Source organism: Buceros rhinoceros, unplaced genomic scaffold (assembly GCF_000710305.1).
Source record: "Buceros rhinoceros silvestris isolate BGI_N320 unplaced genomic scaffold, ASM71030v1 scaffold6857, whole genome shotgun sequence".
Classification (NCBI taxonomy): Eukaryota; Metazoa; Chordata; class Aves; order Bucerotiformes; family Bucerotidae; genus Buceros; species Buceros rhinoceros.
The window spans coordinates 75,332-95,874 of record NW_010422689.1 but is presented as its reverse complement, the minus strand read 5'-3'; the positions used below and the strand labels follow the sequence as shown (position 1 = coordinate 95,874).

Genomic DNA, 20,543 nt, shown 5'->3' with positions numbered 1-20,543 from the left:
AGAATGTTTTATTAAATGTAATATTTTCATTGCTTCTGGCCCCATGTTGAATATTTCCCAGTTCTCTGCCCTATCCAGTCTCTACGTTGAGATCTCTTCCTTCCTTTCTTCTCATTTTATCTACTCTGCAAAGGATACTAGCTTTTTTCCCCCTTTCTTTGCACTCCTTCCCAAACATCTCCTCCGTGTTTTTTTCACTTAGATGGCACACCATGCTTTTTCTCAGAGACATCCCTGTTGCTGAATTTCTCTCTCGTATAAACTCACACACAAACCTGTGAGGAACAAAGGTGGCAATGGAATGAGAAACACAGCAAGTCAAAGTTGTTTATTTGCATGAGTATTTTACATCTTACAAATGTGAAATATAGTGGTCCTATATGGTATTTTGCCTCTTCTTGCATTTCTTTCTTTTTATATGATGTTGGGTTTAAATTCACCAGACTATGTCCTGTCAGATGTATTCAAAGATGAAGCAGTTTCTTGTCGTCATAAGGATTCCAAAATTAGATTAAAATCTTGTTCTGGATGAGAACGCGAAAATCTAGAGTTAAATATTAGAGATAATTTTAGTAGTTGCACAATATCATTCTTGATAACATTTACAGAATAGGAAGTAAAACTAATAAGGTGAGGTATGACATGAAATTTATCATTGATAGAGTCAAAAAGAAACTATTTGCACTTCACACTCAGCAGTGTACACACAACTATAACAGTGATGCTTCTTGCCAAATTTCTTTCAAGCAGCAGGTACAGGACACAGACAGAAACAGAACATTAGCCTTGAACAAATCAGTGATTTTTGTCACAGATTTTGTTTTGAAATTCTCTTATTCTGCTAAAGAAAAATGAACTAAAATTCCTTCATTAAAGAATATGCTAGAAAACATCCATTTTTGTTTCTTTGCATATGACCTTTGGAGGTTGCTTTGAGGCTTGTTATGTTTTCCTTTTGAAACACAGAATGTATAACATTTTTTCTTACTTTTTTTTTTTTAATCATGTGAAGTAAACATTATTGAGGATGTTCCAGGTGAAATTCTGCGAGGTTCAAATACCAGAGTAGCTTTATTACAATGGATCCCTGAATGCTGTTAAAATCCGTAATTGTATAAATGACGCATGTGCTTAGAGTGTTCAGGTTTTTGGTCCCAAGAAGAATATTTTTTTTATCCTGTATGGAGAGTAATCTCCCTCTTCAGGAAACCATTAGTGTTCAGGAAAGATGCCTTATTAAGTGACTAACTTAAAGAGTACTTTGAAATAGCCTGGATATTAAGTGCATACTGAAGAGTTGTTGTAACAGTCATCCCAATTCTTTCCAGACACAGATTTACTGTGGCTTTATTTCCTACCCAGTCATGTAAAATGTCAAGGAGGAAAAAGAGGCTGCGTAATGTACCAAGTGGTCTGAGACTGCATCATGCCTTGATTACAGAGGATAAAAATCCCAATACTGTAAATCCGAGTTTCATTAACAGATTTGGGCCCTAACAAACATATTTCACCAGGATTCTTTTTGGTGTGGGTTTTTTTTATACATACCACATGTTATTTATAAGAGTATGTGTGTTTTATTACTGAAGGAATGGGGGGATATTTTTTTAAAATATTAAAGCGGCAGACCCATTTACTACCATATGTGTGTATTCTCAGCTGTGTGTAGATGTGTGCAATGTATTCAACGTTATACACTTGTGGTGCTAAAATTTATGCTGGTTTTGCTGTTTTATTCCAGGGGAAGACCCAGAAACAAGAAGAATGAGAACTGTAAAGAATATAGCAGACCTGAGACAGAATTTGGAAGAAACCATGTCCAGCCTTAGAGGGACCCAGATAAGCCACAGGTATAATGGCTTTGTGTAGGCTGGTAAAAATTTGGACGGTGGGAGATATTTCTAGCTTCTCAATGAATTAGAGACTTGCAAGGGAAAATTAACTGTGACACTAACCAATACTGTTTGCTACACTGCCTCAACAACTTAAATGTGACTTTAATATACTTTACTGTCAAAGTGTCTCGTACGATCATTCACAAAGATGGTTATTGTTTCATATACATCTACTTTGAAACCTATAAAATTTAGTTTAGGTTATAAGTAGAGATTATTATATACACAAACACAAGTGTGCAGGTGAAGAAACACACAGACACAAAAAACTTTGACAAAAAAATTCTTCCAGCCTTTGCTTTGCCTTGTTTCTCAGGAACAGAGAAAGCACAGCTCACTGATTTCTCCGTTTTGTTTGGCAGCACATTGGAGACGACTTTTGACAGCACTGTGACAACTGAGGTGAACGGGAGAAGCATACCCAGCTTGACAAGCCGGTCCACTCCAGTGACTTGGAGGCTAGGGCAGGCCAGTCCTCGGCTGCAGGCAGGAGATGCCCCGTCCTTGGGTGCTGGTTATCCTCGCAGCAGCACGAGTCGCTTCATACACACAGACCCTTCTCGATTCATGTACACCACCCCACTTCGGCGAGCAGCTGTTTCTCGCCTTGGAAATATCTCACAGATTGACATGAGTGAGAAGGGAAGTGCTGATTTGGACATGGCCTCTGAAGTTGACGTTGGTGGCTACATGAGTGATGGGGACATTCTTGGGAAAAGCCTCAGAACTGATGACATCAATAGTGGGTAAGTAACACTTTTTCACCATTTGAACTAATGCATGATTGGCAGTTTTAATGGGATTTTTGTAATAAATTCTGGCATACAAGTGGAAATTGCATTATAAAATTGCATTATAAAAATTATTGTGACATAAAAAATACGTATAAAAAAGCCAAAACAAGAATAAGCTCCTAAACTGCCAGTGATGTTCTCAGCTGCCTTCAAATTCAATTTTTTTCCTTTAACATCAAGATTACATTGCTATGAATGTTAAAAAGTGCACTGGTACTTCTTATTACTTACTAGAATTTCTTAGTTACTTGGTAAAGCACCATTTTCCTTACTTTCAGATGGGTCTTCTTTTGGTATTTTTATATTTTATTTGAGATGGTAGATAAGGTAGATATGGTACTGGATGCAGCTGATGAAAAGCAGTTGCTGACAGCAATGTCTTTTTCTGTTTCCACCTCAGATATTGTCTAGTGTAGTCTGTGTGATAGCCCTTTATTGCAATTTTTCAACTGCGCATATCATCTAAACTGTTGGAATATCTTTTCATAAAAGAATGGATCAGTCACTCTCCTAGCATAGCCAGGAGTGTAAATGAAAATTATTTTTATTTAGGTTTGCTTAATCAATTGATTGACTTTGAGATATTGCATTCCCCATGTTTCAAACTACTGTTTAACAATTCCTGTATCATTCTTGGAATGTAACTAAGTCACTTCTATGTATATTAGAACTCCTAAAGATTCATTTTAAAAAACAAGCTATGTTACAATTTTACTCATACTTAAATTACTGTTCCGTGCTGTTGTTGGCATCTCAAGGCTGCTTAGTGGCTGAGGTAACGTTGGGCTGAAAAGAAGTCTCACAGAGTACATGGCTATGCCATACCACACTACTTTACTCTGTATAAATTTAGGACTCTTGCTGACAATCTAATCTTTTTGTTTGAAGTATAGCTATCATTAGAGAATGGTGGCTGATGAAATTGGATATGATATGTTCCTAAAGGCAAATGTAAGTCTGTGATCAAAGCTCTGCCTAGAACAGTGTCTCACCTCAAGCACCATCCAAAGATAGTTCTCTAGAAAAAGCATAACTATAAAAAAAACATATTCCTGTATCTCCCTGGTGCACTGTCTCAATGATCTGTGAATGGAGCACTGCTGACAAGGTTGTCCACAGCACAGCATTAGCAGCTATCAAGTAGGATGCCATATTCATGTGTGCTAGAACAGAGAAAAGACATATGGAAAATGTGTTACTTTAATGTCTGAAGACCTTTTATACTAAAGGAAATATAAATGTTACCAGATGCATGGGGGAATCCTTTGCAGTGCCTGACAAGTTGTATTAATTAGCTTATCACATTAGACGATGACTATAGCAATCTTGTGTGACTTTTCTTTGCATCTGTAATAAGGATGACTCAATAGACAGTAAGTTGCAATGTGCTCAGTTAACATTTTAGGTGCAGTAAATGTTAAAAACAAGTTAATAAGCTCTGAAATTTCAGGATTCACTGAGGCATGTAAAGTCTTATCTCCTTTATGCCTCTTCCATTATCAGTTTAATTACTTTAAACACTTGGGTACAGAAATGCAGCAGTAATTAGAAATTAGTGCAAGGAAGGCCTGTTGCACTTGTTCAGTCTCTCCATTCAGACCTTGCTTATACAGGAAGAAAACCCATACAGTCTGGATTACATTTAAACCACAGCTAAGTTTAATATGCAATTCCAGAGCCTTGGAACCTACTGCATAATTCACCCCTAGATAAATAATCTGCCTGAAAGTCTAAATATTTTCATTAAGAAAAGGATAAATCTAGTGTGTAAGTCTGACTGTTAATTTACCTTTGAAAATAAATGTGAAGTTACCTTCTGCAGACTCCAGATACCAAGGTTTCAGAAATCCCTTGCTGAACTCCAGGCCAAATCTTACCAGTGCGTAAAATGCTTCAGAGTTTAGTTAAAAATAAACAAACCAACCCAGTTGTGTTCTAATGCGCTTGAAGTTGCCTTCATCCAGATTGCCATCCAGGACACAATGCCATCTCAAACTGTAGCTGTTGCACAGGGCTACTTTACCACAGCTTTGTTCTCAAAATCTGTACCAGTTCACTCACCCCAAAGCTTGGGAGTGGAGGCTGGTGCTCCCAGACTGCTCTGTTAGCTCTGAGGTCTCCAGAACAGTTGATTTCAATTAAATCAGCTCCTGGAAGGAACTACAGGGAGAGGGCCAGCCTAACATCTGGAGCACCAGCAGCATGTGTGTGCCTTGGCTTGTGCCTGGGAGTCTGTGTAGCGTTATTAAAGTTAAATGTTTGATACTTGGACATATGCTTTGACTGAAAGATTGGTTTGAGTGGCATCATTTCATGACTCAAGGATAGCTTGTGTTAAAGATTATTTGAAGTAGGAGCAAACTCCAGCAGATCATTTTAACCACCATCCTAGCATTAGGACTATGCTTATTTCAGTAAGCCTGTTGTTTTTCTTTCCGTAGGTTCACTGAGCTATACAATTTTTTTTTTCTGTATATGTATACTTATATGTGAAGTGCCATACATGTGCAGGGTCTGTCGCAAATAGAATCATGCAATCACACAATACTTTGAGATGGAAGAGACCTTTAAAGGTCATCTAGTCCAAACCCCGCTGCAGTGAGCAGAGACACCTTCAACTAGATCAGGTTGCTCAGAGCCCCATCCAATCTGACCTTGAATGTTTCCACGGATGGAGCATCTACCACCTCTCTGGGCAACCTGTGCCAGCATTTAACCACCCTCTTGTAAAAAATTTCTTCCTTATATCTAGTCTGTATCTACTCTGTCTTAGTTTAAAACCATCACCACTTGTCCTATCGCAACAGGCCTTGCTTAAAAGACCATTCCCAAATTTATTTGCACAAATAAATTCGTGCAAACTGTACTAGGCTGCTACAGTAAGGTTGCCAAAATCTACAAGAGGGAATTATAAAATATGATAGTCCAAGAGGGAAGATAGTTTAATGAAAGGTCCTTTGAGAAAATAATGGACAAGTTGAGAGTAGGACAGTCTTGTGGTACTGCTCAGTTATAAGCACCAAGATCTCTCACAGAGACAACTAAACTGTGGGTAGGCATTCCAGAAATTATTGCTACTGCTTGAAACTCAGGAACTTTTAATGGTTCTCTAGTGACTAAGCAGCACTACACTCTCTGTTTGATTCATTAGTCATTCATTATAATGTGAAGTGGTGGGAATTAAGCAAAAAGAACAGATAGAAGCATTCTTAAATGCCATTGTAAGGGCTGCTGTGTATATCACTTTCATATCTGAATAATTGTATCCCAGCAGGGACTATGGATTTGGGTTCTCAATTTCTCTTCCCATTTAGATGGATGCTACTTGTTTCTTTTTCCTTTTGTTACTTTCTTTTTTTAGTAGGAGTTACGCTTGTTGCATCTCTTTTTGACAAAACTACAGTACTTAAAATGTACTTTAAAAGTCTGAAGATACTCGAGGGCTTCAGTCTAATTATATTTCAGCAAAACAGTCTGGTCTGTAAGCCATCACAGAAAAAGGCAAGTGGTCATAGAAAATAGGCATATATCTGATATCCCTGCACTTGACATACAAAGTGAGAATATTTAGTATAAGCCTACCTTCTAATAGGACAGCCCATACCATAAACATTTGAATTCCGCAGTCCATTAACTTTAGAATGAAACATCGTTGCCAGATGGCTGCATTTCCCACTGATTGACCACGCATTTATTTTCAGGTACATGACAGATGGAGGACTCAACCTATATACAAGAAGCCTGAACCGAATACCAGACCTAGCTGCCTCTCGAGACGTCATTCAGAGAGGGGTTCATGACGTGACTGTGGATGCAGACAGGTAACACTGCTTTGCTAAGTAAAAAACTATCTGACCTTTACAAATATTTTTCATTCTTCACTCCTGCTAATATATCACCATTTTGTTTATAAGGAATAGGAAGAGAAAGCAAGCTTCTGAGGCTGCTAGTTTTCTGAGGCTTCTAGTTTCTGAGCACACAATATGCCACAATGAGTGGGGAAAAAGCAAATTTCTCACATTTGAAGGGGACTTAGGAAGAACTTATTGTTGAAGATGTAAGAGAAAATATTAAGAAATCCAGAACTTACCTGCAGTCTTGAATCTCTGAAACAGGGCATGATCTTTACAGCTTGTCTTGTCAGTGGATCAGTGTAGGGTGAATATACATGGACTCTAGGCAGCAGAAAGCTTGCGTGTGCCTGAAGTGTGTCAGAACATGCATTTGTCGCTGACAGGACCAGAACTCTGATCTTCTCCATCTGCTTTGCCCTTCGTGGGTGTCAGAAGGAGGCAGTACACATGAGCAGTGGGAAGTGGGTATCCTGTTGTCTATGCAGTGTGAAAAAAGTAACAACACTATCTTACACTTATACGTGTATATATGGGTGTGAGCCTAAAAACTGTCTCCCGCTAGTGCTTCTGCAGCTTAGGCAAGCGTTTTCTGTTTCTTTTCCTTGACCTTAAAGTAGATTTATGTTGATGGCTTGTATCCATGTCTGACAAATAAAAATTCATAACCCAGCTTTCGCAGAACTTAGAGCTGTCAGCTCTGAGGTTTTGGTCAGACCATCACAGAGATAAGGAGCAGCTGTGAAATTTGGCAGTTTTCAGTTTTACGGGGTTGATTTCAGTCCCATCTTTTTAAAATCAAGTTTCCATTAAGGAAATAAAATTATTTAATCAGGAAGGGAGAAAGGGTTCATGGAGTGACTCTGGATTTACACGCCCAGCAAATTAGTTGAAGAAGTTCTAAGATATTAACTAGGTATGATATAATTTTTACTTTTCACAGTTATCCGGTGAAAGTATGTCTGTGACACAAGTCAGGGATAGTCTGCATTAGTTAAACAGATGCAATGCATCAGGATAAAAAAAAATTATTTTCATCTAGCAAACCAGTTACTTAAGAAAAGATGGTTGTTTTAGCTGCCATATTAGCATTTGCTGACCTTGCAGAAAAAAGCTTATTTTAGAGAGCAATTCAAATGAACACGGCTCAGTTCTTTGGAAGACAAGCATTGGCATGATGAGAAAGTGTACAGTAGGAGTTTAAGAAAATAATTTGGATAGAGCTCAGGCAGTAACAGAAGGAGAAAATTAGAAATGAGATGTGGGCAGAAGGGACTTTTGTGGAGGTTTGCATGTGAGAACAAGAACCTTAAGCTCAAAGTGGGAGAGAGGGTGAAAAATTTAGAGGCTGGGAGTCATGTAATTAAAGACAGAGAATGTCAGTAGCGCCCACGTTTTTATGTGTCTCCATATCTTTTTTTCTCCTGGGAGTGAGAATTTTAGAGCTCTTCCCACCATGCAATATTCACACCCAGACTTAAAACCAGGCATGTTTTCCCTAAAACAAAAAAATTTGAAAGACCAAATTAAGAGATTTTTAATTTTTTCTTAATATTCCTCAAACTTTAGATGTCAGTCAGACACTTTATTTTGCTTTGAAGTGTTGTTTAGTAATGTATGTGTTAATTTGTTGTATATAGTGTGCAGGTACATGCATGTTTTGCATGTGAAACCACAGGGAGGCTATAACCAGTTCTCAGTTAATGAGGTTGTCCAGCATTTCCCACCACATAAATCTGTTTTGGTTTACACAGCTTTGTCAGACCGGCTAAAAATGTTGTGCTAAAAACTACTCTGTTGTTTTTGAGTCTTTCATCTCTGAGTCTATTGCTTGTCAGGTTGTGTGGCAGTGACTTCAAATTTGTCAGGAGATTATTTTGTGTCTTGTGTGAAAAGTTGACCAATTTTACACAAGACACAAGGTTTTTTAATAAAATGAATCTCATGTGTATTCAGGAAAGATTTATTTGATCTCAGCAACTAAAATCTCAGTATATTCCAACTTCACTGTGCAAACTGCTCTTGGCATTAGCAAATTGTATGAGCAAGGCCCAAAGTCATTTTTGAGCTTAAAGCCTACAGATGTGAAGCAGGGTTTGCTTTGTAATGACTGCTTTCCCTTACACAACGAATGAAAGCTGGGCTCCTATGCTCTTTGGACCCTCCAAACAGGGTGCCACAGAACATACTATATGCTATGATGTAAGTAAAAATTTTGTCATAATGCACAGCCATGAGGGATTTAAATTATGAGTGTTCAGCAAATTCTCGCATTTCCTAACCTTTCAATGTTTGATTTCTACAACCTTAGTAGTGCTGTGTTGACGTAGATTTATTTGTTTGTTTGTAAGTGCATGCTGTTCCTTGGAGCAGTAGAATGGTGTTTAGGAAGCGGAAAAATTAAATATTTTGATAAGTTCTGATTATAAAAACATAAAAACCCCACATGCTTACCAAAATGAATCACAAAAAACCTGTATTAGGCCAACCACACACACTAAGAATTTTTTATGCTGATCTTCAACAATACAAGTCACATTTGTGGTATGAAATCAGGTGGGAAAAGCAACACAGAGATTGCTGAAACTCTTCCTTTGTTTAGCAGGATGGGTTTTGGTCCTTCACAACAGAGTAGGTACTGGAGGTTTCATCTTACCACATGCAGCGTTTCACATCTCAGTTTTTCTCCTCTGAACAAAAAATAATAGGGTTTGTGGCAGGGCTTCAAGGCATGCCTTGCCACTGGTATGATGAACTTCCATGAAAGAGGATTATTCTCTTCTTTGTTGTCCCTGGAGGTATGTGAAGAATGTATACATTTTCCCTATGGTATCATTAGTATAAACTTTTTCATAATTGGCATGATTTTTCCCGGCCTTTCCCTTGTAAAAGACTGCTGGCATCTCTGTACAGGCAGAAAATTAATTATATGCTGCAAATATCTGATTTATATTAGCAAGCAGAAGTTTCAGTACTCTGTCCATCCCTAGAGCCAGCAACTTTTGCTGACAGCAACCCCATGTTCTTCACGACGACTGCACTTGGGTTTTCTCTGACAGACTAAATTACAGCTCCTGCTTATATTTTAAAACTTGTTGTTTTTGTGAGCCGGCAATACAATATTCTTTAGATATATGGGCTGATTACTTCTGGCAAATGTATGCTTTCAGACTGATTCTTGTTTCAAGGATAGATCAGAAATAATGCATTGAAATTAAGGGCATGGAACTGGTGTAAAAAGAAGATCAGGTCCCTGGTTAGATTCCATTCTAAATTAGTTTCAGATAGTACCTGCATCTCCATTTTCTTGCAAAAAGCAAAGGATTGAAAGATCTCCAAGTGGAGACCTAGCCTGAGACAACTCATCCAAATAATAGTATTCAATTGCTCTTTGAACAACTTCATGAAAAGTTAAATTCATGAATGCAACGTGAGCCAAGGTTTAAGTGTTGCTTGCATACCGGTCTGGAAAGCACATTGATGTAGAAAGGAACACAGCATATTTGCTTGTTCTAGGGAAAGTACTGTAATGGTTCAATAAAAGTCAATGGTTGTATCATTCTTCTTTTGATCTTCTTTTCTAATTTGGACTCTTTCTTTTGGTCTATAAATGGCCTTTCCTTGCAACTTACCTTGCTTCATTTAACATAAGAAATTAATTAGAGAGGAACATGGATTCTCTGCAACGGGTGTAACCTGGGATGTGACTCAGAGAGTTCTCGGAGGTATATTATTACTTTTCATTTATCGTTCTGTCTTCCTCCTCTACACTTTAGCATTTGTCTTCTGGGACTCTTAGAGGGAGTGTTTGAGGAACATTCTTCGAGTTCAAAACCCTTTTCAAAGTAAGATGAGCCAAGAGAGATTAGACATAAGCACACAAAGTGAATTATGTTCTTGGGAAGAATAAAGTTTATTGAAAATAAGTTGCAATGTTTCCAAACCACTCCACATTGTCCATGAAAACTTAGGGAAGTTCAAACAAGCCCTGTTAGAAGGGACTATAGTGCCACTGAGTTCAATCATTGTCCTTCGAGCCCCTATGTTTGCTGAATATAGTGCACTCTGTCAAAAGCCGCAGTTTCCTTCATCAGTCAACAGTCAACATTAATTGTGCAACTGTTTTCCTTCCACCATCACTTGAATGCACTGTTCTCTTTTTTCTTCACCTTTTCTTCAGACGAAGCCCAAATCTTTAAAGGTAGCCTATGTTGCCTAGTGTGCTTTTATCATGACCCACTTCAGTTACTTTGCTGTTGCACTGAATCAGAGTCCTAGTTACACAGAGTTCTTCTGCACAGGGAGTCTTTAAAATGCTTTCACCATCTGTCACACATGCAGAAGATTTGGCAGTTATCTCAGACTAGCTCAGCCAGGCTGGTTTGTTCTCAGCCAAACCGTAATCACCATGATACATTATTAATTATAATTATAATAAAATAATTCCAGATTTTGCCTGTAGTGTATTAACTACACTCCTGCATGAATGACTATAAGCCTTCTCCTCATGTTTGTCTGAGCAGAAGAGCCTTGAGCTGGAATATTGTTTGGAAAAGGAACTTTTCCAGAGTTCAAAGGGGTATTGAACTGGGAGTCCTGTTTCATAGAGTTGGTAGGATCAGAAAAGGCTGAGAGACATCATGAAGAGCAACTTAAAATCCTTATAGAATACAATGCCTCTTCTCATACTGTAAAGTTTTGGCAGCACATTGAAATTGCTGATGTTGTTTGGAATTTCACCCTTTGGGATGCTGTTCAGTGGACATACTTTATGTTTTGCCTTTCTATCCAGATGCTTCTGTGTAATGTGTATTTCAGCACTGTACTAATACTGTGCTTTCTGCCACATGTCTCTGCAGTTTGATATTGATGTGATCACTCTCCTGCCATGCTGTAACTATTACCTGTTCAGTTTGGTACTTCTGGTAACAGAGCAAGATTTACTATGGATAATTAAAAGAAATACATATGTCACAGTACTGAACTATTCACTTTGTGCACATATTCACCCCTCTACCCTTTCTTCTGTCTCCCAACATTTCAGCTGTGTCCAACTCTGAGTACCGATGTCTATGGCAATAATACAAATATTCATCCCATAGTTACAAAATAATAAAACTCAAAGTAGATATACCTACTTGTTGCTGTCTAAGACTTTCTTGGGCAAAAGTGACTTCTACTGAGCTGTGTAGGGAGGCTCAGTTTCCCATACCATTAAGTATGCCTGTGATTGCTATTCTGCACCCAGCCTAAAAAAGTTGTTATAGATGTTAAAGTCAGCATGGTTCATATAGTCGTGTGATCTGCTATAATTTTCCTATCTGTGATTTTACTGTATTAATAGGTTCTTAGGATACTGAAATAATTACAAATATCTGTACCTCACTGTTTTTGCAGTTCTTATGCAAATATTGCCAGAAACCGTAATTAAAGAATCTCGCTTGAGAAGCAATTTAAATTTTTAACTGTTTTTACTATTGTTGCTCTCTTCTGTACTTTTAATCTTCCATAATTTCTTTCCACAGCTGTTGCTGGTAACATCTCCCACCATTTACTTTTATTACTCTCAAATGACCCTGCGTTTTCTTAATCTCTGGTGTAAATCTTTCTTCATTTTGGCATCTGCTAAGCTATCGAGAAAGTTACTAGTTAGAAATATCTATTACAATGTTTATCTCGGTTTTTACTCTTTCTGCAGAGTACAGATGCTAAATTTAAGTACCTAAAGCATAAATATGTGTGTATCTGTGCATGAAGAGCAGAATAATTATGTTGAAATGAGCAGTCCTGTTTTTTTGGCTCATTATGTTGTTAAGTTTTGGGGATCCTCTGAGGATGAATACCTTATTTTCAAAAGCATAATGAGAAATGAAATTTTGAGTAATATGTTTTTGTACAGTCTTATTGATTTAGAAAGAATAGTATTTTAACTGAGTATGACTTTGCTTCTGGTCAGAAGTCAGGATTTGGACAATACGAAGTAGTGAGGCAACTGGGCTTTGGTCTAATTTTGTGAGATTGTCCCCTTCCTTAGTTGCTTTAAAATTCTATAGAAATTGCTGATAGAACCACAAACAATAACATGGAAACATGCTGCGTGCTTTTAGGTTTAGATATTTTATTAATATCAGTGACATTAACAGACTGCAGTGTTAGCATGCTGCCATTAGTATTTTAAACTGTCATGATCCTGCAACATCACGCCTGCAGGCACATTTCTTTGGAGACAACATTTAGAAAAGGCATGAACAGTGCATGGCAGATGTTTACTTTAAAACAAGACTGAGCTGGAAGTGATTATGTCAAATGAATGACAAATGACGTTTTCTCTTTCTCAGGTTTTGTCAAGTGGCAGAGTGACAATAACATCTAATTTCAGTTTATAAAAGAAAGTAATTCATGGAAATAAGTTTTTAAACTTTTGCAAGAAATGAAAGTGAATTACATTCCCATGTGATACTAAATGAGCTGATTGTAGTTTGCTGTACAGTCATTTCACCGAAGGCTGGCTGGTTACAGCTATCACATTTAACATTCTCACAAACCTACTTTTTCAAAGTGGTTGGTACGGAGATAGGAATTAATGTGATGTAGTCTGTTTGCATTCTTGATTTCTGCTTATCTCAAAGTTTGGTTTAGATACTTTAAAAATATTTGAAATGAGGCTGGACGTGTATTATTGTTCTATATTAATAGATTGCTAATGCTTCCCTTCAGCAAAAATGCATATGGCTTATTTTGATTATAATCCTCTTGTGAAGAGAGTATCAATGTATTTAATAACAACTAACTAAGACTCAGTTTACATTTTCAGCAGCAACATCATTTTGGCCCACTTTATAATTATCAGCAAAGACTGAAGTACTGTCTCTTTTGTCTTAGAGCAAAACATGGATAGCAAGATTTAAATCATTATCCAAAATACTCCAGGCTCAAATATAAAATTAAAGAACTTGAATCTCCTGTGTTATATTTATTTGAGTCCTGAAGAGAAGAAAACCATGGAGTTCTTTATAATGTCTTCATTTGTTTGATGGCTGGAGGAAAAAATAATGTAACTTTTCTCTCCTGCGTGGGTATTAAAAAAATACTGAAATTTGCATTACAATAGGTGATATTGCGATTACAGTTCTAGCATTAACAAACACAGCATATTTTAAACATATTCTTCATGAAACTGAATATAAAAAATTTGATTTTGATAATTTAGTATTGGAGATGCTGCAGCTTGTGATCACTAAGTTGTTCTTTGTTCTAATTTGCCTCAGAGAGATCTACTTCCTTGTGGAGTAAAATACTCTTGTTTCTTACTTAAGTAACGTATTAAAGAACTGTTTTTCTAATAGCTACTTACCAGATTGATGTAGTTCATGGTATTAGTATGTATGCATGCTTAACAAAAAACCCCATATGACTTAGGAGAATGTTCCAATTAATACTTTGATAGAAAGTGATTCATTTGTAACACTACAAAAATCCTTTGCCTTAGATTTATTAGGTGTAAGTTCACTTTAAAGAACATTTGGATTTGGCAGCTTCAGCAGACCCCTAAAATGATGAGACAGGGAAAAAATGGAGTGCTAAGTTATGATGCACTCTTTTGTACCCAGAAGAGGTAATGAGAAAGGGGCAAAATGATCTTCTGTGACAGCTACTTGATGTTTTTGTGTACACCTGGTCTTCCTCCTAGTTGGCAAATGAACAAAACTGGTAGGTGAAAGGAAGGGTAAATTTAAATTAAGCTTAGCATCTTAAAAGTGTCAGTGTATGTCTGCTGCTTGACCTGTAGGGCTGCTTACAGCGCAAAAGAGGAAAATTCCAAGGCTTTGACTCGTTTCCTTGCCATGTGCAGCTCTTAGACCACACCCCTACTGCTGTCTGTCTTGGGGCTGCAGGAAAGCAACGACATTCACTACAGTTTGTATTGGTAATTGCCTTTCAAAGTACCTTCATCAATAGTGGCTAACAAAGATGACTGGAATCCAGCCAAAAGCTAGTTATGGGTTATCTATGGTTAGATAGAAATAAAAGAAAGGTGTATCAAAACCTGTAAAAGTTAGAAAAGCACAGGAGCCTTTTATTTTTCAGGAAAAAAAAAGAACTTTCAACCCTATAGGCTGGCCAAAGACACTGTTCAAAGGAAGGGACTATGAAGGAAAAGCTGTCAAGGATATAGCGTGGCAGGAAAACTGCCAGGCAGTGCAGAGTCCCCCCTTTTGCTGTGGGACATTCACTGTGAAACACAACATATGTTAACTTTTCTCTTTGGAAAAACCAAAACACAAACAAAAGCAACTCCATTTGCTTATGTCAACATCCTACTTATAAATCTTAACTACGTCACCTCTGAGTCTTCTTTTGATGGAGAGAAGAAAGGACAATCCTCCTTCTTCAATCTGCTCCCCGAGCCCCATTTTGGAGGCTTCCTACCCCTCCTGAGCCCCTTGTGACAACATCAGTTCCACACAGAGAAATGTTTGATGCAGCAATATGCCTGGAGTTGTTTTCTTTTAAAGTTGCAGCACTAATCTCACCTGTATCTAATTGTTAAAATATTAAGTCTTGAAAGATTTCTTTTGTAAACAAAAGATTGTCATAGCAATTTAAACAGGATCAGATGTGTACACTTAAAGAGTGGAAACCTTGATGCATTTTACACAAGACGTTTTGTACAAAAGAATACCTTTTAGTTACAATTCAAACCTGCCTATTGGACTGAATAATCTAAAATACATTATTTGAATGGAATTTTTAAAATAGCTTTGCTTAGCTACAATTTACCTGAACAAATAAGCTTTTAATCTGCTACCTGTGTGCATCAGCTTTAATTTCCAATGTACTAAAGTTTCTCTTGTATTCCTTTTGGATGGATTATGCTCTAGATCCATTTCATACTGCAGAATATAATGTAAAATGGCTGCTAACCCTATTAAATGCTGTGTAGGTAAATTCATGAAAGCAAAAATTGCTTTACTGCACTTTAAAATCATGTCTAGTAGTGGAAATAACTGCATTGTCCTGGGATGTACAATTTGACAGAACAGTTCTCTGTCATTCCTCAAAGTGTTTTACCTAGAAATAGATCTTATTGATATAAGCTAGAGTCTTTTATACTATAATCTCCAACAATTTTTTATCAGACAGTATACTGACTTAAGAGTGAAATTATGATATTTCAAATGGAGAGGATTTGAACCAGTTTCTAGAGGAAAAACTACTCAGAAAGCGTTATGTATTATATATCTTCTGATCATCAGAGAACAGATTAATGTTAATAGTCAGTGCCTAAAATCTGAATATTTGGTGATTCAAACTAGAAATGCACACACAAGTTTAGTAGCAAGATTGTGAAATTTAGGCACAAGACACGAGGGATAAAGGTAGGCTGTATTTTTCTTCATTTTTTAAAATCAAGCCTCGATCTTTAAGACATTTATTGCCAAAGTAGACAAAATAAATACCAAAATAGACAAAAGTTAATGAGTGGTCTGTGTCCGGTGTGACTGGAGGGCATATAATGCTTTATGAGAGGCAAGTGATCAATAAAGGTATATAACCTTCATGAGTCATGAACCAACCCTTGGAGGCTCTTACCTCTTTCTATTGATTGTATCAGAAACACAGCTAAACACCTAGCTTTCGGTTTCTATTAAGATGAACCATGACTGTTTCAAAGAGATTTTACAAAACCAGACCAAACCAAACCAAACCAAACCAAAACAGAAAAACCCACAAATCAAAGCTGCTGGTTTGGCGGTTTGGGTTTGGGGTTTTTTTTGTTGGTTTTTTCTTTTTTTTCATTTTAAATAGAAGAAATTCTAGTGGAGCACTGCGTTGAGGTGACAAGCCTCTATGTAGTTACATTGACAAGCCTCTATGTAGTTACATCAGCCACAGCATGACATGACATACTGTCACCCAGGGATAGTCCCTTAGTGGAAGGAGTTACCTTCTGAAGGATTTTAGAAGGGCTCAATTTTAGGAAAACCAGTTTCTGTACAGCAAAGAGATTGAAAGAGAAATCAGCAGGTTTCTTTAAGGTTAAAGAATTATTCTTTCTCCTCTTTGAGTTAAAATCCTTCCCCTCCATGAAAAGAATTGCCTCAGTGTGCCACGTATGACCCAAATCTTATGATGCGTAAAAAATAACTGAATTTGCTCTATTTTACAAGTATTTTCCCTTTGTTCAGGATAGGAAGACATTTATAATCACCTGTTTTGTACATTTTTCTTTCTCTTTAATCATTTAAAATAATGATATCAGCAATACTCTTGAGAAATGAATTAATATAAAGTGGATAAACTCAATGGAAGAGTATGTAGGTAAAATTTTTTTTCTGTACTAAAAATAAAGTATGTTGACAGTGATAATTTAGAGCCTTCCACGTAAGTGGTGGAAGTTAATATCCTAACTACCTTTCCAGTAGTTTTCCCTAAAGAGCTATTTTCCATTAAATTACCCATCATATTTTCTTTTGGAATGATTCTATTGGATTGGCAACGTGGAAAATTTTAAGAAGACTGGACTTGTGTGTGTAAGTGCCACTGAACTGCTGAGTAATGATAAATGAGCCCCAAAAACTCTGACTCAATTTCTGCAGATTTCCAATGTGGGCAGTAAGAACAGAGTACATCACAGAAAATTTATGACAGTTCATTTATTAATTTTGGATTGCTGCTTTGGTGACATTTTGTCAGATTCTTGGACCTGCTGCAGCTGTTTGGTACAACTCAGCACAAAGCAAATCAATACTTAAGGCAGCTGGTCAGCACTGCTACGTGCAGTATTTGACCTCAGTCGGTAGTGTGTTTGACTAGTGCTTACTGAGGGAGCCATAACAATTTCCTTGACAGGAGCTCCATTTCCTTCACTAGCCCTACCTCTGATACAAGAGGGAACTGAATGATGTGAAATCTTTGCCTTAAAGCTGCAAGAATCTTCTCTATAACACCCATTCGGAAAACAGTAGGTGTTGTCCTTTCTCTGTAAAAGTAGCAATGAAACCCAAATATCGAGTTCGTTTCACAAAGAGTTGAACTGCCAAAGGAATAAGGTCTTTGAGCTTCTCTTTCAAGAAGATTGCAGCGCACTTCTGGGTTCACAACTGTGGCCTTGCCATAGGTAATTATTATGATACCAGATTGCTATGTACAGTTCAACATTTTTAAATTAAAAACAAATATAAAAAGTAGTTTATTCTTTATTTTCAGCAGGTCACAGGTTTTGAAAGACATTTCTGTCTTGATAATATATCCTAAGTAGCATCAAGAACTGATCACAAGCTGCAACGTCTTAGAAATATACTCTAACTAAACTGAAGTTCTTCTAAAGAGACTGCTGTGCATAAATATATCAAAAGGATACTGAGAGGACCGCTGTTCTCAAGAGCATAGGTACCATGACAAGTACAGTGTGCATGCCTGTGTAGCTGCCCTTTGACTCTGGTTAGTATGCCAGTAAAATAAGACTGTGCAACATCCTCATCCAACTCAGCTGAGATAATCTGAAATAATTTTATAGGTTGTCAACTGAAAAAAAACACTAGTATTTCTGTTGTGTCTGGTTTTAACATGGATGCTATGTCTTCCTTTAGGGAAATACGATTGGCCCTTTATTGCAGAAGATGTTGGCCAGTTGCAGTGAGAGCCCTAAGTGTCCCTGCAGTGCTTCTGGCATCTCAGAGTGATCTAAAAGATCAGCAGAGGAGGCTCCCTGAGCATCATGTTTCTGCTTTATGCTGCTACGTGTAGCCAAACAGTCACTCAAGAACCCTTTGAGATGCTCTCAATTATAAGAAGCATTTCATTAATTTCCATGGATCCCCAGACTATGGAAATCCAGACACGGCCTGGAGGCATTCATGTATTCTGAGTGCAACTGGGATGGACCAGGAAATTTAACCTGCAGTAGCTGAGTGTGTAGAACTTTAGCCAGATAAAGGAGATAAAAGAGGAAAACTGCATTAAATCTAGATAAATCAGTGCTGTATTGTGTCAGGAATGGAAAGACATGTATCAGCATAAGTACTTGAGAGTAATATGCTATAGTGGCAAAAAAAGTAATGATAGTTTTCCTTTGTGCTGCAGTTTCAAAGTTCTCTCATACATATTTAGCTGCTAGTTTGTAAAAAAGTCTTTGTGTCAGATCCATGAGGACTTTGTGCAAACCCTAAGAATCAGCTGGCTTCATATTCTAATCAAAGTAAAATTTCATGAAGCTAATATCAAAGGCTCCACAAAACTGTATGGCAGCAACTGTTTTTAATAAAAAATTAATAGGATATGTGGTATCAAGTTGTAGTCTTTAACTTTATTCACCATTTTGCTTTAATGCTCAAGTTCCTTTAATTTTCCGCTAGTTAAAAAAGTGCAAGGCTTTTTAGGTTTCCCAGAGTATATCCATTTTGTATTGTTAAATGAACATTATTTTGGGCAAAGACAAAATTAATTCGTTGTACAAGAACATATATAATTGTTAATGTGCTTCCTGAAAGCTAGTATCATGTTGATGTTTCCCTCTGAAGCTGTTCCATCTGCTATTTTTCTGTAAATTTAAAGCGAAATCTTAGAAATCTTTTTCAAAAATTATCACTGGTATATCAAGGGTTTTTTAAAGCCAAACTTTAGCCACTTATATTTTTTTCTCATTTGTGATGGATTTTTTTTTTAAAAAACCACTACCTTGGTTATCTCTGAGTCACTGCTAATTTAAAATCAGACCCCCTTTCTTAATGGGTTTCTCATCCTAGTGCTAGTTTTTTCCTCTGATATTTTTATAAAGGCCTTCTGTATTCCCATTTGGATATTATTACTTCACAATTCTGCTTCTCAGGCGTTATCTCTTGCCTGCAAGACTTGGCTGAAGCCATATTATTAATTGGTTTCCTCCCTGTTTCCCTTTTACAAGAAAGGTCTTTTTAAACCTTTGAACTTTGAAATCATATTGGTCGTTTATTTCTCCTTGCATTTTTCTTTTGAAGCAGTATTGAATTCCATTATACCTCCTGTGGTGTCTTTTAGATTTGACCAGTTTTCCTGTACTCTAGTAGCTGTGTTGTTTGGGTTTGGGGTGGTTTTTTCACATTTTCCAACTACTTTTATTCTTGTAATCAGTTCAGTTTGTTTTACCAAAGAAAAGAATGTCAAGCTCCTCCCTGAAGTTCTATCTTCCTGTAGAATAGACTATAATTCAAAATAAACTCTGATTCTCCTTGTTGATAGATATTTGATTCTAGTAGTTATTCAGTAATTAGATATAAGACTCTCCCATAGTGATCCCCTCTTTTAAATTTATCACCACGGCATTTTTAATGGTGAGATTATAGCTCAGTGATTGTTCCATTTTGAAATGTCACCGTTTTGGCCCTCCCTTTCTGTCACTTCAGTAAATATGAGAACCTATTTTTGCGGTTCAGTTACATTTATGAAGGCAATTGCCACCCCTTTTCAGATTTGCTTTTGTGGTACGTTATGTTCGTCCAGCATACCAATGTCAATAGCTTTATCTTTTTCCAGCTTATCTTTCAACATCTTCTATTGACCTTGATGAAGTTGGCTTCATTCTGATACAGTTGTAATGAGCACTGGCTGGACTTTGGGAGAGAGGAACAGTAGTCAGGAATGAGAAAAAAAGAGAGAAAAAGGCTATTGTCGATATTCAATTTGGAAAGAATCCTTTGACATCCTGATAAATACTGCTGGTGTGGAACATTCAAAGAAATTACTTCAGCTTTGCAAAGTGGGTGGTAACAAACACAATGGCCAAGAAGGCTGGAGCATGAGAGGGGCACAGAATTTCCCAAGTTGGCAGGGACTTAATTAATTGCTACGGACTTCAGATGTTTTTGCTGTCTACAGCTATATTTTTATTTAATCTCTCACTTGCTAATCTGCTCTCCAACTCAAGTGTTGCCATCATCTATAAATATAGTAAGTGGGGAAAGAATTTATTTGTAATGAGGTGGGGTTGGGTTGGTATTTCCCTCCCCCTCCTCCCCTCATCC

General features: G+C 37.1%; 1 protein-coding gene across 1 annotated transcript in view; it reads left to right on the top strand.

The window, feature by feature from the left end:
• Positions 1-1,764: 1,764 nt before the first annotated feature.
• LOC104496932 (neuron navigator 3-like) overlaps positions 1,765-20,543 on the top strand; it is a gene marked incomplete at its 3' end in the record, with an annotated part of 93,834 nt that continues 75,055 nt past the window's right edge. Inside the window, exons 1-2 of the mRNA XM_010140126.1 lie at positions 1,765-1,850; positions 2,258-2,641. Coding sequence (XP_010138428.1) covers positions 1,765-1,850; positions 2,258-2,641 — 470 coding nt within the window. The remainder of the gene's footprint in view (positions 1,851-2,257; positions 2,642-20,543) is intronic.